Consider the following 24,396-nt stretch of genomic DNA (forward strand, 5'->3'; position numbering starts at 1 on the left):
AGATTACTTAATCCTTACAGGCATTACTACATGATCATGTCCATCCTTTCTCCACCCTCCATGTGTAAAACTTAGCTCATGTGCTCTGGTTTCCTACGTTGTCAAAGTAGCTATCTGGTGGTCCCAGAACCTGAAATTTTTCTTAGCTCTTTTTAATACTGTTTGTAAAGTTGCTTTTGAAGTAATTTTTCTAAAAATAAATCTATCAAACCACAGAATTTTTTTCGTTTTTGGAATTATTTAGGGTAGAGGAAGAAATCTGTTACTAGTGCTATGAACCCTATTTTCCATATTAATTAAAATTCACATTTCTTTTAGAACTGGCCTGATTTTTCCAAACCAGGGAGCACATGATTGTTTGCATGACTGCGTCTTCATTTTGATAGCTAAGACCATTTGATAGTTTGATAGATTGGGACCATTAGAGCTGCCTACTAGTTTGTGCTTTATCTTAGACTGTGAAGTTCCCTGTGCACTGTGAAGTTCAAATTGCATTCCTGATCAGGAAGTGTTCAGAAATTCATTTGCAAGCCAACATTGGAGAGTGGGTGCTGCTTTACTTTCCTAGGATCCCTTTTTACATTCTGGGCCTCAGAGCCAAGTCACTTAGTAATTCATGTTTAACTCTGATGACGAGAGTTAAATACAGATCTCATTTAGGGTGGTCAGTCATTCAGTGGTGCCCAGATTTCACAAGGGTGTCCTATTTGGTTATCATGAATGTCTGTATTACATTTTCAATAATAGCACAACGTTCTTTCCTTACAGGTGTTTTTGTCTTTATATAAGGCTTTACAGTATTACTGTTTAACACATAGTTATTTATATGCTTTCTCATGTACTTTGTATTCAGGACATAATGCAAATTAGATAATCATAATATAACACTACTAACAAAAGGAAATAGAAATGAGTATAATTTCTTTAATTGGTATCTTGAGATAATAGCACATTTTTCTTATGAAAGTTTCTGTAGATGTGAGAGACATTTTACTAGTTATAGGATTTTATTTTCTGTTGTTTATAGCCATGAACATAACATGTAAAGCAAGTATAAGTAAAGATGTTTAAAATATTTTTTCTTGCCTCTGCTTCATTTTTAGTTAGCAATAGCAAAGAACAATATCATTAAACTCCAAGAAGAAAATCATCAATTACGAAGTGAAAATAAATTAATTTTAATGAAAACACAGCAGCATCTTGAGGTAAGTATAGACTGATTGTAAACAGACTGTCTTGCATCAGAAATTGACACTTTTGGGGACTTTTGCATAGGCTGGATATTTCTGTGCTGTATTAATTAATAGTAGTGATTATAGCATTAAAAGTTTTATGTTTTCTTCATAGGTTACCAAAGTAGATGTGGAAACTGAGCTTCAAACATATAAGCATTCTAGGCAAGGGTTAGACGAAATGTACAATGAAGCAAGAAGGCAGCTCCGAGATGAATCTCAGTTAAGACAGGTGGGTTACAGTAAAGTTAAACCAGCAAAAATGATAATAATAATTTACCCTTAAGCAAGCACTGCTTAAAATCTCTTTCAACCTTATCTACCTTGATGTGGGATAACATAAATATCTTTGTAACCAATCCAGGTCAAGAAGAGGGTATTGCAAGCTTTTCCATCCCTTTTGCTCTTTGTGTTTAATGTTAGGGTCCTTCTGATGTAAAATTCTTTAAGGGAAGAAATTAAAACTGTGAAATGGAATTTTTGAGTTATCTCTGGCTTTTATTTACATAGACTATTCCATTTCTTTTAAGGAAAATTAATACTGAATTTATGAAGCATAAAAATACTTAATTCTTCAACCAGTAGAATAGTGATAATTAGCAGAATCTGCAAGATGCTTTCATTTAACAAAATACGCATTTAAAAATATTTAGAATGTTGGTATAGGGCCTGGTTGATTCCCTTTCGTGGGTCTTATAAGGAGTAGTCTAGGGGGGTTAGTATAGCTCTGATGGTAGAGTGCATGATTAGCATGCGTGAGGTCCTGGGTTCAATCCCCGGAACCTCTATGAAAAAAAAAACAATTGGAAAAAAAAAAAGGAGTAGTCTGCATAGTGAGTAGAACCTCTTATTCTCATTAACTGTTGTGTATCTGATTTTGACATCTTGAAGTGCTGTGTGAATTTGAGGCTATGTTGAATTGCAGGATGTGGAGAATGAGCTAGCGGTACAAGTTAGTATGAAACATGAAATTGAACTTGCTATGAAGTTGTTGGAGAAAGATATTCATGAGAAGCAAGATACACTGATAGGCCTTCGGCAACAATTGGAGGAAGTTAAAGCAATTAACATAGAGATGTATCAAAAGTTACAGGTAAGGAATTTTTTTTTATAATTAAAAAAATTTTTTTAAGATTTTTGAGTAAAAGTAGATTTATTCTGAGAGATGTACACTCCAGAGAGGCCACAAGGCAGGGTTGGGGGGGGTGGGGGCATGGTTAAAGTAAGAGTAGATACACCATAGACAGAGTGTGTGTTGTTTCAGAAGGCAAGAGAGAGCGACCAAGGAATGTTCTTAAACTCTTGGAATTTCTAGTTATATAAATTGAAAATGAATATTTGTATGAAGGATTTGGTTTTTAAGAGATGAACCCATTTTTAACTCTCTCATGTCGATAATAAAAGCCAGTGACTTTTTTCCTAAATGGAAGCTTAAGAAATGTAGCAATGTGAACAAGTTCATGCTCTATAGTGCAGGGAACTATATTCAATATCTTATGGTAACTTATGATGAAAAAGAATATGAAAACGAATATATGTATGTTCATGTATGACTGAAGCATTGTGCTGTACACCAGAAATTGACACAACATTGTAAACTGACTATACTTCAGTGAAAAAAAATGTATATATATAAAAGAAAAGAAATAAAGCAATGTGAAAGAACAAACAAAAAAGTCACCTATCTGAATGTGTTTCTTAATGCTGAAAGGTTAACAGTATGAAGATTAAATCTTCTGGAAAAATTGAATCTAAATATGCAAGACATTTTTGTCAACTTCTTTACACAGTATAGTCCTGAGAAGGATTTAATTTTAATTGAATTGCTTTACTGTAATTGTTACAAATATTCTAATAAAGTGCCATTGTTATTTAGACTTGTTGCCAAAAGCTCTTTACAATTTAGTTTGAAAAATAACATATTTTACAAGAGTTTATTCTGTCATCTTCTGAAAACAAAGACGGCAGAATGGCTTTTTTTAAATTACATTTTATTTTTATTTTTTTCTGTCTCTGTCTTTTTTTTAAATGGAGTTACTGGGGATTGAACCCAAGACTTTGTGCATGCTAAGCATGCGCTCTACCACTGAGCTGTTTTCCTCCTCCTGTTTATTTAAATGAAAACTAGCAATATGACTGCTTTATATCTTAGGAGTATTTTAATATACAAATAAACTCTGCTCATCTCAAAGTAACAATCCCATAGCAAAACGGGTATACAAAAATGGTATATGAAACTTATGAATATTCAGGATTAAAAAGTCAAAGCCACTATAGCTTTTACACTATAGTTTTTCTAAATAGGGTTCTGAAGATGGTTTGAAAGAAAAAAATGAAATAATTGCCCGACTAGAAGAAAAAACCAGTAAAATTACTGCAGCCATGAGGCAGCTGGAACAAAGGTACGGCATTTCCAGCCTTAGTTTCTTTTTTCTTGCTTTATCCCCCTTTTCTTTATTCAGCGCTGACAGCTGCCACAAAAACCATTAGGAAATTTTAGATTAGGACTTTTTTTTTAAGCCCAGCAGAATTTTGCCTTTTTTGTTTTGGTTGTTGCATGGAATCAAGTTGCTTTATATTAGTCTGATTCATTTGAACTTTCCATTTTGTGGATTTATTTTAAAAGGCCTAATGTCGGCAATTTCGTGTGGTTCAATCTATTACATAAAACAAATACACAAACAAAAACCTCAAAAAAGTGAAAAACAAACAAATCCATGGGGGAATTATCCCTGATTGATTTCCATGCATATTGATTGTCATATACTTTGTCATTCACCATCTCTTTATCTGAAGTCAGGCTCTCTGAGTTGGCAGTTTAGTTGTGTTTCTTTGAGCTAGGACCCTCACCCCAACCCAAGAAATAATTTTGTTTAAATTGAATTGTTTTATATTGGCATTTTTCACTTTTATTGTTGGAAAATGTAATGTATTTCCATTGACCTGTCATGTTGGTGTCAACATATGTCTTATCATTGCTTTCTTTGAATCTACTTATGAAAAACATAACTATTAATGCTTTATTGACATGAATATTCTTTTATTGACATCCTCTTTCTTCTTTTTTCTTTTTTGTTTTCTTTATCCCCATTTTTACATTTTGGACATCTTTATTACCTTTTTCTGTCTTTGATTTCTGTCCATTCCATTATGAAGTGACAACGATTTATTAACTCAAACTAGAACAATTGCAATGTCATTGGTGAAATGTGCCAGCAGTGACACTCAAGACCAGTACAAGCTGGTCAAAGATATATCTTTCTGAAAACCACTTGTACTTAAACAGACTTAAAAGAGAATCAACAATTTTATAATATATTAAATAGAAAAGAATTTATGCTATTATGTATTCTAAAAGGGTGTTAGAAACCCTGTACACTTCTTGATTGGCTGCTGTGGTAATATGTTGCCATAAAGCAAAGTGGGTGCACTTGGATTTCCAAAAACACATTCCTTAAACCTTGTGCACAAGGGCAGACTTGAGTACTGACCCTTTGGAGGTCAGGATTTTCAAATGCAATTTTATCTTTTTAGCTACTTTTTGACAGAAAATATAAAAATTGTTTTAAATAAGTTAACCTTTGGTTTCACAATGTGTTGGCACAGATTTTTCCCCCCAGTGGCCCACTTTTTGCCTACTAGCTCCTTGACTGATTTTTTTTAATATGTTTTAAAATAGTTTATAACCCAGATTGGCCATCATCTTGTGCTTTAGCATCTCAATTTTCCAGTTCTCATTAGCCCTCTTCTATGATAGCACAACTTCAAGGCCTACCTCACTCTGGCTATTATTTTAGTTTCTGTAACTTTAGAGAAAAGTTTGGGTCTCCCATCTCCCCAACTTAATATTTTAAATTTAGATTTAGAGATAACTTGAATGTTACTTTCTTTTCCTTGGAAGTGGCATTTATCCTTCTGAAATGTGTGAGGGTTGCACCACTGGTATGATTTTAAGGAATAAAAGAAGAGGTAATTTTTTTGGTTAGTTGAACAGATACTTCTCTTATGATTCCCTATAAGGACTTAATGTCCCTTGAATACTTGGGAGATGTTTTCTTATAAAAGTAGTGAAGTTAAATCTGAGAAATCCCAGATGGCCATAGGAGGCAGGGGCTGGAGCTAAATAAGCATTAGGCAGGGAGAAGCAACAACTTACAGATAAAAGCAGAAAAAAGAATTCACATTTTAAGCTAATTTTAAAAATTCAGTGATGAGGAACAAAAGTGATCTCTAGAGAATGTTGCCAGCTAAATTCTTTTGAATTTTAAAACACACACAGAGCTTTGGCATAATTTAGTAAATGCATAAAGATTCTATAGGGAGGACTTGGCTGTTACTTGAAGTGATTGCAGGTCTTTGCTCTTGGCCTTGTAGCACACTTGATTCCTGGCATACACATCCTAGCAAAATATATAACAATATGGCTTCTTCACCTAGTACAAACATAAGTACTATGCTCTTCATGGTTTTGTAAAAAATAAAAATAAAAAAGGCAGTAATGCATGTATTATACTCTGAAAGTTGATTCGTTATGCTTTACATAAGTGGTAAAGGCTGTATTGCTTTGCACTGTTAATTATGAACAAGAAATAAAACAAATTTGAAGATAGTATTCTGGGCATATTATATGTTATACTGAAAAAAAAATCACAAAGCAGTTTCTAGACATTGTGTGGCTCTTTCACGTTTGAGTTTGTGAGTTTTCCCCAAACTTTGTTTTCATTTAGAAATGTTTCTATTTCCCCATTTTTCTTTTATTTGTCTTCTTCACCCTTTTACACCCTAGTTCTAGCCTCAGTTTTACCCAAAGTTGATTTGAATTACACCAGATTGCAGCAAGCAGAGAAGGCGCAAATGGACACTGAAGATGAGGACAAGAAATATCTTCAAGAATGTCAGAGTAAATTCGACAGTTTGCAGAAACAAATCTCCCAAAAGGAGAAACAGCTGTGAGTATTTCACTCTTGGAAACAAATACTTATGTTAACATCCTTCTCCCCCACTATGGTGTTTTTTTTTCCCCCCCGCACTTAATGGTAGAATACCTACATTTTTGTTTATTTAATAATGCTGGCTAGATTGTTCTACTTCAAAAATAAAAAAAAATAGAAAACATAATTGTGATAAAACTTATATTTTTGCTCCCTTTATTATTTGTAGAGTACTTTCAACTGTCTTGCTGTCTTCTTGCTCAAAGAGAGTTTTATTCCTCCTGCTATTCTTGAACATTAATCTGATGGACGTTATGTTTCTAGATACTGAGGATAATAGGCCTTTGTAATTCCAAGGACCTTATATTATCAAAGAACATGATGTTTTCTGAGAGCTTTTTTATTAGTACTTTATGTGATAGATCTATATATCACGAGCTAGGAAAGATGTCAGTATATGTCACTGAGTTGAAAAAAGCAAGTTAGAGATAGTATGCTAAGTATTATCTTATTTTTTAAATAAAATTAAAACTATGCATATGTGTATATTTACTATACACAGAAAAGAGTTTGAAGAATACAGATTCTGGGAAATAATTATCTCAAGACAGTGATGACAGATTGACAGAGGCATTTGAGTTTTCACTACTGGTATCAACATTTTACTACTTTAAGGGAAGTGTGGAAGTGTTACCTCCACTTAGGTCTTTTTAATCTCTACCCTTTACAGTATAATTTGCTTAAATATTTCTTCTGTGTAATATTGAGAACCACATCAGACCATGTTACAGTTTGTGCTTCAACTATTAAACATAATTTTAAAAACTCTCTATTGTTCTGTCTTTGTTCCTGATGCTCCAAGTTTCCTTCTTTGTGTCTGAAGATCTTTATTTAGCCATTCTTTTAGGGTACGTTTGTTGGCAACAAATTCTGTTAGTTTTCTTTCATCCAAGGAGTTCTTGATCTCACTTTTATTTCTGAAGGATATTTTCAGAATATCCTTGGAATTCTGAGTTGACAGTTCTTTTCTTTCGGCACTTGAAAAGTGTTGTGCCACTTTTTTTTTTGGTCTTCACAGTTTTTGATGAAAAGTAGACTGTCATTTGAATTATTGTTCCTTTTAATTACCCTCAGGATTTTCTTTGGGTTTATCCTATTTGGGCTTTAGTCAGCTTCTTGGATCTTTAGGTTTATCTTTGCCAGATTTGGAATATTTTCAGCCATCATTTCTTCAGGTATTTATTTCAGCTCTGCCTGCTTTTCTCCTCTCCTCTGGGACTCTGATATCATGAATGTTGTATCTTTTTTTTTTTTTAATAGTCCCACAGGACCCTGATACTCATTTCTTCTTCTTTCTTTTCTTTTTTCTTTTTTTTTTTCTTTTTGGTCTATTTTCTGTCTGTTGTTCAGATTGGGTAGTTTCTGTTGTTCTGTTTTGAAGCTCATTCATTCTTCATCATCTTAATTCTTTTGAGCCCATTCAGTGAGATCGTATTTTTCAGTTCTAAGATTTCCATTTGACTGTTTATATTTCTTTCTCTCTTTTCTCCTGTCCAAAATTTCCTTCCTTCCTTCCAAAACTTCCTATTTATTAATTTGTCTCAAGCATATTCTTAATTGGTCGTGGGAGCATTTTTATGATGGCTGCTTTAGAATTCTTGTCAGTTAATTTCAACATCTGAAATGTTGCTGTCTGTTGTTTTTTCTCATCCAGGTTGAACTGTTTTCTCGGTCTTGGTACAACAGGTATTTTTCAGTTGCACTATGGATTTTGAGACTGTACCTTACTTAAATCTTAAGTTTTAGGAATTCTCTACTGAAACCACACCAGCAGGGGAGTGTGGACACTGACCCTTCATACCACCTGGGGGTAGAGGCCCAGGACCATCCTGGATGCAATGGAGAAGGCTTCCTAACTACTGGGCAGGGATTGAAATCTGTGCTTTCCACTCAGTCTCCATTGACACTATGGGGAGAGAGAGTGGTGCCTTGTTACTGATGCAGGGGGATAAAATTCTGGGCTCCCCATGTGACTTCCACTAACACCATACAGGTGGATGGGGAGAGAGATTATTGTTGGGTGGTGGTAAAGTCGAGGCTCCCCACTTGGCCTTCTCTGATACTACCACAGTGGGGATTGGGAGGGACACCTCATTATTGCCACATAAGGCTGGAAATCTAGGCTTCCCACATAGCCTTTGCTGACAGTGGTTGGGGGTGGGAGTGGTATGGTTTTTTCCTCTGATGTTTTGCTGGAACTAACATTTATTGTTGAAAAGTTTTCTATCATGCTAGACTGCCTGTTGCTAGCTCTTTGGCAGGAGAGAATAGGCTTTTCTTGGGGCTTTCTCCATCTGTGCCCGTTGTTGTTTGTGGGTTATAGGCTTCAACACCCAGTATGAGCTATATAAGAGGCAAAAAGAGGACTCAGGGAACTCATAACCATGTTATGCCTTGAATCCTGGAGTTTCTAGCTAGTCTGCCTTCTCTCCCCCTTTCAGTCTTATGTTTGTTTACATATAATGTCTAGGGTTTTTGGGGTTTTTTAACTGTACTTAGTTGGAGAGATAGGTAGAAATGTGTTTACTCCATATTGTCCAGAAGCAGAATTAAGTTCCTTTTATAACTACCACAAAAGTAACATATTGAGAAAGTGTTACATAGAATAAGGCTTTAGGCCAGGGGATATATTACCTTGCTTGGAAATTTGCATGATTTGTACATTCCCCCCACCCCCCCAAAAAAACACTCAGCAAACAAACATTTTTTCTTAATTTTAAGACTTTCACAAAAGTCTTAGAAACAGAAATCACAAGGAACATTAAGTCATCAAGTTTATTAATGGTGCCAAGGGTTTTGTTGTTTAAATCCCTGTGCCCTGCCAGATGGAAAAACATGAAAAGTAAGATTGGAACACTTTGCCAGTCAATAGAATACAATCTTGAAACTTTAGTACTCTGTGTTACTGAATCACTTTTCTAGAGTTTGACGAAGCTGATACTTACTCTGCAGTGATGCAGCCATTTGATCCTTGCCCAAAGGATGACCCAAATAATGCTCAAGGGACTGTGTCCTTCCCTTACCCAATAAGACTTGGGTATAGCTGCAGAGAGCTGTTTGTCCCTGCTGAAACTGAAAGTAATTTTCTCAGTTGGTGCCATTTTGGTAGAGCATAAACATGTTAACGACTTTGGAGATTGGGGGAATTCCCTGATGGCTCAAAAAAATTGGGACTGTTTCTGTAGAAATAAGCAGTTAGGATTTTGTCCAAGAAAAACAAATTCCATTTGTTCCCCTAAAATGGAAATAACTTTTTTGGTGTCTGGTTATGAAAATATTACATGTTCTGGCTAAATGTGAGAAAATGTGGAAAAAAGTGAAGAAAACAGAAATTGGATATACCTTTTTTTTTTTTTTAACATTTTGATGAGCATTCTTTTTTTCCCAAGACATAGATTTTTTTGTTTTGTTTTGTTTTTAGAAAGTGTCATGTGACATACTCTTTAGTATTTTGTCTATTGTATTTACTACATCACGGACATTGTATAATATTAATTAGTGTAAGTCTACACTATCACATCTCAGTTAACCCAAAGGAGTCATTTAGCTTGAAAAATTTGCTTTATTGTTTGAGTTTGCATATCTTTGACCACTAGTGATGGCCTTTTGTATTTTTTTTGTGAATTGCCTGTTCATATCATCTATTTATTTTCTCTGAGGTGTTCAGCTTTAATATTTATTTTAAAGAGCTTTTAATATATTTACTCTAGGTCTTTCACATATAGTGAAAATGTTTTCTAAATTTATAGTTTATGGGGGCTGGGGGTGTATAGCTCAGTGGTAGAGCACATGCTTAGCATGCATGAGGTCCTGGGTTCAAATTCCCAGTACCTCCATTAACAAAAATAAAAAACCAAACAGTGTTTGCAGAAGAACACACTTTAAAAAAAAAAAAAAACACACTATATATAAACTTATCTATTTATTTATTTTTAAACTTTGTTCATAGTGATTTTTTCATTTAGGCATTTTACATTTTTTTGTAGATATATTTTCCCTTTTCTTCCTTTATAGTTTTTGCCTTTGGTGGTCAACATGTGTTTTAACAATATATTTAAAATAACTTAAAAACAAAAATTTTCCTTTGCTTTTTCACTCAGTTTTTTCTGATTCAGGATGGTGAGGCTGCTCAGCAAGGCACTCTATACTGTGCTTACTTCAGTGTTAGTAACATGAACCTGTCCATCTGCATCCCTTTTAAATTTGTGGTGAAATAGTATTTATAATAGTTTTTTAGTTCCATTTTGCAGTATCTTGTCTCTTCAACTTGAATTATAAAATCTAAAATTTACTTCACTGAAAAAAAGTTTGGCTGTAGATGGAAATGCTAACTTTATGAGGAAACAAAAATAATCATAATATTAACATAAAAATATTAAAATAATGTAGTACTGTGATAGTCTCAATATTACAATATTGTAATTAAAATGTAAAGTATTAGTAACTATAGTATTATTAGTCTATGCCTCACCTGTTAGAACTATTTATGAGCAATAATTATTGAAATTATTTTTGGGGTTATCCTACAATGTAAGAATTTGACTACTTTTGTTTTTCCAGCTATCACCTGTTGTTTGAATGATGACAGAAATAGTGCTTTCAAATGTGAACTGGCATTTCCAGGCAGTGTGGAGTTGTCCCCAGTGTCTCCTTGGTCTTAGATCTGTCCTGTAATTGGTCAGCTGCCAACAGTAATCTACAAAGTAGCACTTGGTACTAGGGCTGATTATTCTGTTACTGGTATTTAATTGATTTGGTGGTTGCTGTAATTCTTATGTCAGAACAGTATTTTTCCTTAGTTTCTTGTAAAAATTTTTCTCATGGCACAGAACATGTAAATAACTAAAACCCTGTATTTCTCTCCTTGATTCCATTCCTAAGATGTAACCAGTTTTAATAGTATTGTGTGCCCTTTCCCAGGCATTTTCTATGCTTATACAGCATTTATGTATACAGAATTAATAAACGACAAGTTATCATTTAGCAAGGGGTTTTTGTGATCAACAAATTAACTGACACTTTGAGATCTGAAAACCCTATGCTACTGAACTTGTTTTCTAAAAAATATTTGTGAAAGAAAATACCTGAAGAAATGCATTACAAAGGCGGAAGTAATCAAAGAAATGCTCTTAAAGAATACGTACAACTGTCATGTAAGAAATAGCACTGAGTTTTTCTGTATGATTTGTCATTCAAGGGTGCAGCTGGAAACCGATTTGAAGATTGAGAAGGAATGGAGGCAGACTTTGCAGGAGGATCTTCAAAAGGAGAAAGATGCCTTATCTCATCTTAGAAATGAGACCCAACAAATCATTAGTCTTAAAAAAGTAAATAATGGTGGTAAAACTTTTAAAGTTCTGTGTTGATGAAAGTCATTTAAAAAGAATCAAATCATAATTTATGTTTATACCAAGGAAACAGAATATACTGGTCATCTTTAAAAATATCACTCAGGAGATTAAATAAGTGGAAAATGGTTGGTAGTCTAGAGCAGCTATGAAAGAGCTTTGGACATGTAGTTCTATCTTTTATAAAACGCCAAAGGATACATATTCCTATCCTTTAATGGTGTGTATACAATGTGAAGTTTTCTTGTTTCTTTTAAATTGCATTTTCTCTTATTGTTTTGAAGGAGTTCCTTAACCTCCAGGATGAAAATCAGCAGTTGAAAAAAATATATCACGAACAGGAGCAAGCTCTTCAAGAACTTGGCAACAAACTTAGCGAGTAATTTCTCTTTTTTCCTTCAACTAACTAGTCATTGACTTTTATAAAGGTATGAGTGTGCCAAACCAAGTAGGCAGGAAAGTTTAAATATAGAAAAGATATGAATTACTAAAAACAAAACCAAACAAAAACTTTAAAGATTAACAAATAAGGGTGTGGATTGGAGAGATTTTGTTAAAAGTTAGGTTCATTTTTAGTAGATCTTAGCTCTAAACATTTTCTGGTAGATGAATTCTAAGACTTGTTTAATTTCCTCAAATCAGAGAGTTCAGAAGTTCATTTAATATATTTTTCTCAGAGCAAAAGCCAAATTTTCAAAATACCTGGAGAGAGGTTTTTCAGACTGTCGAGAAAAGGAGCCGGGGTTGTGAAAAGTGGAGGGTGCTTTATGTCATCCTGAGTTGGGCTTAACTTCATACAAAGTGGTAGTTCTGTTGCAGTAAAGTGTTACTGGGTTCCTCTAAAGACAAGAAGGAGAAGTGGCATTCTGTCTTCCTCATATTTTCCTCCTTGGTCCACATGGTCTGTGTTGTGGATTAGCTTCATCTTTGTGCCCTGATTGAACATATTGCCAAGTATCTGGGGCAGATTCTGGAAGTTTAATTTAGTATTGAATGTTCCAATGTCACTCTAAGAAAAAAAGTAGTGTCACTTTAATACAGAAAAATAGAAGAAAGCTACCATGACCTATAGTCCTATCACCTGTCTTTGATGTTTTATATGGTTAGAAAATTTAGATAGCACCAAAAGGTATAAATTAAACAATTGCCTTCCTTCTCCCAAGTATCAGTCCCTAAAGTTAGCTAACCTCAGAACAAATCTATATATAAGGATCTTATTATATATAGAGATATGATTATTAGCAATATACATGTTATATATATATATTGTAAAAATTAAACTCTATTGAAATCATACTGGAATGGAGACTTAATTGCTGAAGATGGGATTCCATTAAGAAGTCTTGAGACCAATTACCAAGGGCATAAGAAAGAGTAGTTCACTGAACCACAAAAGGAAGTATCAGCTTAAAAGATGAAGATGTTTTTTCTACAGATTCAGAGGACAGTTGGCATTGTGATTCCGATAAGCAAGATTTTTATTCTAATCTGGCATCCGTTTATTGAGCACTTTGAGCCAGACTGGTGCTTATTTCTCATTTATTCATTTGATAAATACTATGTGCCAGGCATTATTCTTAAGTGCTAGGAACTCAACCATGAACAATCTCCACAACAAAAAATTAACTATGTTTACATTTATTAATATTAAAGCAGATTAGTTAAACAAGGAGTGTGTGTTACTTTTCACTCCTCTCCCACTCAATGCTAGGGACTTCATGGTTGTATTAAAGGCATGATCAATTGAATGACCAGATAGCTAAATTCAGACTTCTGTTGTTTGCCTTCTTCCTTTAGTCTGGTTCATTGATTCTCAAATTTTAGTTAGCAAGAAAATGACTGCTCAAGGTTAGATAGCGTCAAAAATCTATACTGAACTTTATGGGCTATTTAAGGATTTTTCAAGGGTATTCTAGTATACTAACTGCATGCCTAATCCCTGTGTAACTGCACCATACGCAATTTCTTCTGAAATTTGTGTTTTTTTGTTTTGTTTTTACTAAATATGTGTTGAGATTTTTCTATTATCATTACATAAAAATATTCCATAGCACGAATGTGCTTTAATTGAAACTCTTTCTAATTCTTTTCTTTTATAAACATACTGCTGAATCCTTATATTTGTGTTGCTGTATCTTGATATACTTTAATGAGCATATCTGAAGAGTCAGTTCCTAGAGGTGGTTGCTGGGCCAAAAAGAATGTGCTTTAGAATTTTTTCAGTATGGTGATGGACGATAACTGGACTTTTGGTAGTGATTACTCTGTAGTGTATGCAGATTTTGAACTACAATGCTGTATACCTGAAACTTAGATAACAAAAAAAAAGCAAAAAAATTTTTCATACTGCCAAATTACCCACCATCTTCAATGTTAGACCCCCTCTAATAGTAGGAGAGAGTGCCTGGTTTTGCTCCTCTGATAGTTGAAAATCTTAACTGTTTCGATTTGTATTTCTTTAACTGTGAGCAGGCTTGCACATCTATATTTGTGTTCCATTTGTATTTGTATTTTATTTATTTGTAGTTTTCTATAAACTCCCTGTTCATATCCTTTGCATAGTTTTGGGGTTGGATTGCTCATCTTTTTCTTACGGGATCTTTGTAAGTTAATTGTTAAACCCAGTGTACATCTTTTTTCCGAGTTTGTCTGTTGTTTTATAATTTCATTTTTGATAATGTTTTTTCTTCGCTAATGATTGAATTTTTATGATGCATATTTATTAGTTTTCCTTTACTGCCTCTAGGACCATAATCCTTAAGATGTGGGTAGGATCAATTTTGAGTCAGAACGTATTTTATCCTCTCTCAACTCTGGTTCTCTTCTGCAGTGACAAGAATTTAATCAGGGCTGGAGAGACCAGTGGCCTCTAGCAGATATCATTTTATCTGCTGCAATACTTAAAAAATTTTTTATTGAAGTGTAGTTGATTTACAGTGTTGTGTTAATGCTGAAACACTTTTGCTCTTCCTCTTCATCCTTGTACTCCCATGATTATATGTTATCAGATTGAAATTAAGTAAAAACAAATTATTCTCTAATACACAAGATGATGACTATCTCTAAAAATTTATTGTGTGCACATTTTATTGTCTCTTTTCTTTATGTCAAGAGAAAAGATAATACTAATGTACTAAATAAACCTCTGGAGGTAAATTAGCAGCATGACTAATTCAGCCATTGCTGTGAGTCACTTTCAGACAAGAAAAAAATGTATTTATGATGAGGGACTGAGGTTGGACCAGTACTTTTTAACCTTTGCTTCTAATTTACCAGAATTGGCTTTAGGGTTTTTGTAGACCATTTGGGTGTTGCTTAAAATGGGGTTGGAGGGGGAAGGTCATGCAGGATAACGTGAAACATTTAATTTTGTTGAAGGGGAACATTAATATTTAAGAAAGAGTAGTTTTTTAACTTACCATTCAAGATCTGCATTTTCAAGTTACGACTAAATTTAAAAATTAGTATTCATTAATATCACTCACAGGAATAAATATCCGCCTACAGTTTACCAGCTATGTGACCTAGAGCCGTTTGTTTAACCTCTTAAAGCCCATTTCTCCATTTATAAATTGGAGAGTTATAAAATCCCTATAGGATTCTTTTTCTGATTAACAGAATAAGTATGTGAAAGCATCTAGCACAGTACCTTTCCTCATTGCAACCAGACTATCAGTTTTCCTGTTTTTAAGATGAGCAGGCTGGATCTGACAATTACTCTCCAGTGCTTACATTCTGAACCAGCAATTTTAAATGTAAATAATTAACTGTAATTAGAAAAATACTTTTAATAATGAAATATTTACTCTTAATTGGTTTATTGAGGGATTCTTAATAAGGAGAAATTTTGATAGATTTTTGAAAGGCTTTAAGTGTTAGTCTGTCTACTACAATTGTAACTTATTCAGAATAACTAATCTGAGGATTAAAGAAATGAAAATAAACTTGAACTATTCATATTTGAAGAAAACATGGAAAATGTGAAATATTAGGATTAAATATTCAAGGAAGAAAACCTAGATCCATCTGTGTCATAATGACATAATGATATAATGACTGTTTAAAATAACTGAACTATGAAAACAGCTTTTCCCTTTATCCTCATCAAGGCTTAAATTCCAACAAGAAAAACTTTTAGTTTAAAAAGAAATTACTAAATAAACAACAAGGTCCTACTCTATAGCACAGGGAACTATATTCAATAGCTTGTAATAACCTATAATGAAAAGAATATGAAAAAGAAAAGCATATAATTGAATCACTATGTTGCATACCAGAAACTAACACAACATTGTAAATCAACTATACTTCAATAAAAAAAAGAAATGACCAGATTAAAAAAATAAAAAATTTCCTTTAATTTTTATTTTTTAATTTATTAAGACTCTTTCAAATGTAGTATTCTATAAATACTATTCTTTCCATATAAAGAAACTTATACATTTTTTTCCCCTCAAAGCAGGAGTTTCAGAATTATCAGAGGCTTGTATAATTTATGGGAGTTTTCTTATAGTGTCATAATTGATTGTATCACATTTATTATATTCTTTTGTTTTATTTTGACCCTTCTCTATGCTTATTCTCATGCCACAGTCAAATATTTTCACACACTTCAATACATATCCCTAAGCAAAATTTAGTTTTAATGAATACTATAGACATCTGTTTCCTGTCTAGGATGAGGAGAAGGTGTAAGCTGTTCTTGTACATTGTGTTTATTGGGGCTGTAGGTGATACTCTCTACTCTCTTTAGGATACTTTGGCAGTTCGTGTCTGGGGGGCAAGCTTTCTAGAGTCCGTATTTGTGAATAAAGGCATTTTAAGCGAAATATATCAACGTCAGGAAATTTTCATAAAGAAGATATTTCCATAGTGAATCCCATTAAGCTATTTTCTGTCCACACGCAGTTTTTCTTTATGGCAGTTACTGTTTTGGCCATTGTTCCAACCAGCAGCAGTTTTCTTTGGGTACATTTTGTAGATACGAATTTAGCCAAGAAAACTGGATTGGTCTGTTAGTATTTTTACATGGTGTAATTTTGCATTGATTATTCCCATTGTGAGAGTCATCGTGAGCTAGATAAAAGACTCGCACTTTGTTTTTATGTCTTGGAATAAAGAGCATTTGTAGCGCGAACAAGTGCATACTGCTCCACTTCAGGAACAGAGGCTTTACTATTTTATGTGCCTTTTGATCCAGTAATTTCATTTCTAAGTTCTTATCCTAAGAAAAATAATACAAATGTTTTGGCCATTTCACTTTTAATGGACAATTTAGTGGTGAAAACTTGGAAAAATTTGAACATTCAGCAGTAGATAATTATGTAAACTATGTACTTCATATTCTTTTTCATAGAATACCATGTAACCACTTAACAATGTGGCAGGTACTTAATAACAAGTCAGTAACTCTAAGCCTTTCAGGATATTGTTAAGTTGTATGGGAAACTACGTAAATAATGGTTCTATTTGAAATACACATACTCATTGGTGTGTAGAGATTATCATCTTTGGGTAGTGGGATCACAGATAATTAAATATTGCTATGTATAACCTGTATCTTCACTAACATGTATTTTCAAAAAGTGAAAAAGTATCACAACTATATTTTCCTTAATATTTCCACTCTTACCACTGTTTTGCAGCTGCTAGAGAAATAGTGTGCCTAATGGTTAACATATGGGGTTTGAGGTCACAAAGGCCAGGGTTTGAATCCTGGCTTCCCCAGTTGCCACCTTGTGACTTTGTATAAGTGACTAAACATCAGGTCTCACTTTTTTCATCTTTATAATGAATGGATGGTATTTTTTTGTTTTTTGTTTTCAGTGGAGGTACTGGGGATTGAACCCAGGACATCGTGCATGCTAAGTACATGCTCTACCACTGAGCTATACCCTCTGCACCCCCCTATAAGTGTTTTTGAAGATTAAATGAGATTATGCATGCAAAGTTTATAGCATAGTGTCTGGCTATTATTATCATGACCACATGAAAATGCCAATATTCTTTCTTTAAAAAAGTAAATTTTAAAACTCAAAACTATTTTTGGTTTAGGACATTTAGGAAATATACGAAAATGTTAAATATAACCCCACTAGCCAGAGAAGACTGTTAAAATCATGCAGTAGGTACAATTTTATATGCTATGAAAAATCACTACCTTTCCAGTAAATTACTAGATGTTCTGTATTTAAATATGTGTATTGAAATTTGGACCTATTTGTAATCTTTTCAGATCAAAACTTAAAATAGAAGATATAAAAGAAGCCAACAAAGCCTTGCAGGTGAGTAGAATTGTTTTCCTCAAGTTGGAGGGAAATGGATATATGTGAAAGTCTCCAATAGAAGGTAAAGCCTTGTGTACTATTATTGAATGCCAGGCAGAGCGCTGAATGGGGAGCTTGTACAGTGGGGATCCAGCTCTTCCCTTTACCTTTAGAATCACATTATTAATATTTCTCTTGTTGGAAATAATTTTGTCCACTTACCTGCAACGTGTGACATGATAGAGGGAAACTGAATTTGAGAATCCTTAAGTTCCTGTACCAAGTTGTTACTAGTTTTTGACCTTCATCAGGTCACATATCCCCATGGAGTCTCAGTTTCCTCTTCTTAAATGGGCTTATGATTTTGCGTATAGTTGCTTTGAATATTGAGTAGGTTAATATATGTGAAAATTATTTGGTACTGTTTATCAGTATATGGTTCTGAATGTATCTGGATGCAAGAATCCCTTTACAACACAGGAGAAAATAGAGTATGTGAGTACTTCAATGATAGATGACTTCCTGCTGCACAAGTTACCCATTTTGTGTATCCTAAAGTGTTATGTGAAGGTAATTTAAAAAGTCAAATAGTACTGGAAAGACTTAAAAAAAAAAAAAAAAAAGCAGTCTCTTGTTTTTCATCCTCTTGTTCCTTCTCCACCCCAGCTCCTGCCACCAGAAGGGAGCTGCTTTCAGTTCTTTTGGTTGTTTCTTCTGGCATTTATTCCCCTATTTCTTAAGTACTATGCAGTATATACTCGTCACCCTTAATTTATTTAAACTCGTCTGTTGCCTGGTTAACATGGTGGATGAGGAATTTTGCTCACTTGCACCCTGGTCTTTCTTCTCTTCACTTCCCAGTGTATTTAAGTTTTTGTGAAATTCACTTACTGTGTATTTTTATTACGACTATTTTTATTGTTCCTTGCTGGGTCAAAGAGAATATTGCAATCATACTTTCTTTCTTGAACTACTTTTTGTTTCCTATGGAGTTATTTGCCCCCCTCCACCCCCACCCTTTTTAAAGTTTAGTTGTATTTGAGCATCTGAGTTTTCCTATACCTTCAAACACTTCTATAAAATGCTTCATGATACAATAATTGGTTAGTTCTTTTTTTCCCCTTGAAGTCATCTCTCCTGGAGCCCCCTGCTTTACTGCTCCTGTGTGGTCTGGCCACTCTTGTCCTCGCATTTCCCTTTGCTGTCATTCATTCTTTGTTTTTTGGTTTTTTTTTTTTACATTTTTTTATTGAGTAATAGTCATTTTACAATGTTGTGTCAAATTCTAGTGTAGAGCACAATTTTTCAGGTATACATGAATATATATATATTCATTGTCACATTTTTTTTCCACTATGAGCTACCACAAGATCTTGTATATATTTCCCTGTGCTATACAGTAGCTGCCATTCATTCTTAACATTCCCTTTACCCTTCTTATATGTTAGAGCTGCTGTTACTGGAAACCCCACAACTTCATTCTTGGTTTACTTCCTTGTTTTGGGCAATGCCTCCTTCAGTAGCCTCTTACTTGCTCATTTTTCTTTTTTGAAACAGCATCCGGTTATTTTATCCCTGAAGATATTCATTATAGTTTCTCTAAAGTTTTCTTTTGCAACTGCCATTCCTTATTTCTTCTAAATTCTATCCTCGGGTTTGTTTCTTTGGCTCGAGTACTACTTCATGCCAAATTATTCCTCAAATGTTGGATAATCTCCCAATTTCTATAAAAGGCACAGAAAATCTTGGAAGTACTATGTGTGTTGGTTAGGTCAATGGGGGTGGGTTGTTATAGACAGGTAGGCCTCAACCGTAGAGAAATCTGTTAACTACCAAACTGTTGGGTATCATCTCCAAATAATGTTAGTATCTACAGGACTTCTCTCTGGGACAGTTGAGTTTCCTGAGAGAAGGGTCCTCTAATAGCCTGTTTGGCAGATTTAAGTTGGGTGGCTGACATTCTGGAATTGGGCAGAGAAAAATAGCCATTTATTTGCAGAGTATTAGCTTGCTCCCTTCTAGTTTTGGTTCTGCTTGTAAATAACTGTTTCATAGAGGAAGCAACTTCAGCTCTCCAGATCTCAAGTTTTCTTACCTGTAAAGTGAGAGCGCTATATGTGCTGATCTCTGAGGTCCCTTCCAGCTGATATACTAGGCCTACCCTATAGTGTACAGCTTTTCTCCTTGGGAAAGGGGCAGAGTAATTTCAAACTAAAATAAATCTGGAAATAAGGTTGGAAGGCCAACCTTGATGACAAAAGGTGACTTCTGAATCTAATGATGCTGCTTGCAAATCTGTTTCACGTCAGGCTCTCCATGCCTTACAAATATAGCTAGGCAGGAAGCAAAGCTGCTTCCACTAGGGGTGGCTTTGAGACATTTCGGCAAATCATTTTCCTTTTCATGGTGTTCATCAAGTTGTATTGGATTATCTTTAAGGCTTTAAACAATTTTTTTAAATTGCTTTAAAAAAATTCCATGATTCAAGGTCGTATGATTATTTGCGTTTGTCTGATATGAGCTATCTAGTTTTTGTTTAAAAGCCTTCACTTAATCCTGTTTTCTGAGGAGCTGTAGACTGCCTCAAGTGCATAACCCAACACCATTTGTCTTACCTCTGCTATTATCAGATAATAGGTGCTAGTTATTAAGACTGTCTGTGAAGTAAAAATATCTAAAATTAACCTTGGGATCTTGATCTGTGAATGCTTAGTTATCTTTCTTCAAAGAATTCCGCCGTCAGAAAAGGCTTCCAAGAAAACTCAGGCTTTTGAGAACCTATCTGTGGGCTTTTTTGCTTGGCAGATTTTTCTCTCATTAGGTATAAAGGTCCTGTGCCTTCGAGGTACACTTTTGAAGGTGGCACTTGCTCCATCTCCCAAGTTGGAATCAGTTATACTTGGTTCTTTGGAAGCAGTGGCAATGTGGCTTAGTCTGGACTGTTTCCAAAAAAGGAACATGTGATGAGATTAATCAGAAGCACTGAGAACTCTTCTTTCACCTGGGTCTCTCATTATTAAACTGGCACCATCTAACAAAGCTGCTTTCATAGGGAAAAGAATGTACTTTCTAGCCAAGAGCTTGGTTAAGAATGAGTCAAGTTAGAAATTTGAGGTATCAAGTTAACCTCTGCCTGTTTAAGACTTCTTACATACATTCTCTACTAAGGTTTACACAGTAACTACTAAATTTGTGAATTACAGAAATTAATAGCCACGTAAAACTGAACTTAAGGTGAAGTCTTACTTAAAATAATGAACTCAAACATCTGATTTTCAAATTCTCTTCAAATTTTGTGGACTGTGTATAAGGTATATATAATGCCAGACTCATATGCATTTCACATAGTGAAAATTTATCCTTAGACTAGATATTCCTTAAAGTTCTTCTTAAAAATAATTGCCAACCGTGATAGTTTTTTGTTAAAAACATTTTGTCATGGAAATGTTGAAACATACTCAGTTGTATAGAAAAGATTAAAAATGAACCATTACTCAGCTTCATTATTTATCAATATATGGCCAGTCTTGTTTTATTTATATTCAATCCACATTCCTTTTTTCTCACAGATTATTTTGAAGCAAATTCCACACTTAATCTCAGATAGATTAGTAAATTATGTATCTGTCAAAGAAAATGACTCTTTCGTTTTGTCTCTATATATATTCCTATAAAATGCTCTTGGTTGAAAATGTTTTCACATGTAACTTTTAGTTACCAATCTTAGCATTAATATTGACATTTTTCCTCGTACTAGGGACTGGTTTGGTTGAAAGACAAAGAAGCAACACATTGTAAACTTTGTGAAAAGGAATTCTCACTCTCTAAGAGAAAGGTAAGGGATGTAGGAAGTGAGTCCAAATGTTTTTGTGCAAGTATGGCTTCTAGTTTTATTCATAAAGTTTTTTCTTTCGTTTTTCCATTTGATAGCACCACTGTAGAAACTGTGGGGAAATTTTCTGTAATGCTTGCTCTGACAACGAACTGCCTTTGCCTTCTTCACCAAAGCCAGTACGGGTTTGTGATTCCTGTCACGCATTACTGATTCAAAGATGCTCATCTAATTTGCCGTAAGACTCCAGAACTAAAATACTTATGTATGAAAAAGTACCTACCATGAAAGTTACATATGAACATGTATACAACATATTCAGATAGCCCTTTTTGAGCAGCTTTCAAACAGCATTGATACCAGTTTTACCTTCCAAATATTCAATTTATGGGAATTATAAATTATATAATTTGATATTTCCTTCCCATTATTCAAAAAGAATTTAAGAGGGCATGCTTTCAAGTAACTTTAGCCTGATTGCTGTAATCATGTTAATCTTTTCTTAATGCCATTGAGAGGCCAGATAGCATAGCTAACACACATTTGCCTTATTTTGTAAAGGCCTTCTTAAAGAAAACAGGGCTTCAGATTGTTTTATTTTCCACATTATCAAATTGGTATTTGATGGTGCCTGTAATTTTCTAAATGCACTTTAAAGCTTCTCACAGTTCTCAGCGGAAAGATTGGAAATACGTATTTTAGAAGTATAAGTATTCCAACTTAACGGATTTTTCATTAGCTTGGTAAGATTTCAACCTATTATTTGCCCCCCCTTTGCCCATTATGCATTGGAAAAGACCTTCCCCCTCTTAAGTCAATGTTGTATTTGCTGATAACTTTCAGACACAGTGCTTTGAGAGGTATTATTTTCCCTCAACTCTTTTTTGAAAGGAAGTTAAAATTCCATATGCGTTTCTTAGGGAGGGCTCACACCCCTTCTTAAAAGTTGAAACATAAATCCTCTCCTAGAAAAGAATGTATCTGTTAACAGGGATTACAGGCCCGATTGATTCTCCTCTAACTTTAAAGGGGAAATCTAAAATGCAGTTAAACTTTGCCTTTGATATGACAGACTTGAGTGAAGTTTTATGCTACATTTCCATTCCAGTAACTTTTAGGAAGCATTACACTGTAGCAGTCCCACTATTACAGTATATATACGGAGTAAATTCACCGTATACTGAACACTTAAGCCAGGGTCCAGAGTAGATGTGGTCTCAGCCCTACCATTAAATACATACTTGGACTATTTCAAGCATGAAAATCAAAAAACACTAATCTGTTATATTGCTTATAGCATACCAGGAATTCATTATGTAAAGTTATTCTTGTATAACTAACCATTTAACAGCATCATGAGATTTTCTCATTTCAGTCATGCACTTTTGTCTGTGAACCTTCCAAACTTGTAAGTATCGTTCATGTATTACTAGGAGCATTAGTGAATTAATCATGGCCACCTCCCTTCCCAAGATAGGGTTGCTTGTTCGACAAGATCATTTCCTCAAGAGTACACACTTCCCTTAAGGCTTACTATTTTTCTAAATTGCCAAAGTATGAAACTGATGTTTTACTTAGATTGATTTTCTCCATAATTCAGTTTTTGAGGTCTTCAGTTAGAACTGACATACAGATTTTTAGGTGGTCTTTAATGTTCTGAAAGAAATGTCTGAGATATGAATTATATATTCTTGGAACTGTTTTGTACTGATGGGGTGGATTGTTTTTATGATTGCTGAAAATGAGAATAAGCAAAAATGAGAAGTTTCAAATACTGTTTTATTATAACTGCACTTGAAACAAACTTTAAAATATCATTTTCTGAATTTAAGACTTGTTTCATTCAACAAATAAACCATGATTTTTGTCCCCGTTTAAATTCTTAAATTCACTCAAAACTTACTGCCATTGATTTAGGCTTTTTTGTAGACAGGCTTTTATGACAGTAATACAACTTGCTCCGTTGAGTTTTTGACTCTTCTCTAAAAAACATTTATACAAATTTTGGACTTTATGTTACAGACCCATCAATTTGTATTTTCTAATTTGTGAACTTCACATGCCATTCCCCCACCTAGGAGTACTACCACAGTAATGCTATCATGGTGCCAAGGAATTGTGACTGTAATTCTTCTAACTGCACTGTTTTAAAATGTGAATTTTATATACCAAATAAAAGATTTGAAAAGATTAGCCTGCTTTAGAAGGCTACTTCATTTATAACATTCTATACTTCTACTGCTTACAGATGTTAATAGGGTAATCCTAAGAAAATAAAAACATGTCATCTTTAAGGGAGTACAGGCAGTTAAGATGAATCATTGCTCCAGTTGATAGGCCCCACTTACAGTATTACAGCTGCTTTCTCTAAATCATTCCTTAGTCACTTTGTCTAATCTTCAATTAGACATGGTGCCTTTTACCAATTTGATCTATAATCAATAACCGACACAAAGCATTCTAGGACAGACGCCATACTCTTATCTCCCACATTGTTTATTACATTAATAACATTTCTAGCAAAAAACAAGTAACAAGTTCAATAACTGAATTCACATTGACAGGTTTCATGTTGATCCATTAGCCAATTTGGAAAAAAGCCATATTGATCGAAGGGATTAAAAGTAAAAAAGCACCTTTTTTCCTTGCTACATATAATTTAACACAATGGTTCTAAAACTCCGAAAACATCAGATGCAAATCCAACCGCAAGACTCTCATTTTAAT

General features: G+C 34.0%; 1 protein-coding gene and 1 non-coding gene across 7 annotated transcripts in view; both read left to right on the forward strand.

Annotated features, from left to right (window-relative positions):
* Positions 1-23,862, forward strand: part of RUFY2 (RUN and FYVE domain containing 2) — a 37,751-nt gene extending 13,889 nt beyond the window's left edge. For 4 of the 6 annotated variants that reach the window (XM_031461189.2, XM_031461188.2, XM_010985811.3 and 1 more), the window contains exons 9-18: positions 1,104-1,205; positions 1,348-1,464; positions 2,158-2,325; positions 3,537-3,634; positions 6,062-6,181; positions 11,421-11,550; positions 11,856-11,950; positions 17,807-17,855; positions 21,595-21,672; positions 21,768-23,862. In XM_031461189.2, coding sequence (XP_031317049.1) covers positions 1,104-1,205; positions 1,348-1,464; positions 2,158-2,325; positions 3,537-3,634; positions 6,062-6,181; positions 11,421-11,550; positions 11,856-11,950; positions 17,807-17,855; positions 21,595-21,672; positions 21,768-21,911 — 1,101 coding nt within the window. In that variant the 3' untranslated portion in view covers positions 21,912-23,862. The other 2 variants (XM_031461190.2, XM_031461191.2) reach the window with 2 other exon arrangements.
* LOC116156129 (small nucleolar RNA SNORA19) lies at positions 14,649-14,777 on the forward strand. Its single transcript, XR_004139987.1, has one exon. It is a non-coding gene; the product is annotated as a small nucleolar RNA SNORA19 (small nucleolar RNA).
* Positions 23,863-24,396: the final 534 nt, after the last annotated feature.

The sequence above is a fragment of the Camelus dromedarius genome, chromosome 8 (assembly GCF_036321535.1).
Source record: "Camelus dromedarius isolate mCamDro1 chromosome 8, mCamDro1.pat, whole genome shotgun sequence".
In the NCBI taxonomy this organism is placed as follows: Eukaryota; Metazoa; Chordata; class Mammalia; order Artiodactyla; family Camelidae; genus Camelus; species Camelus dromedarius.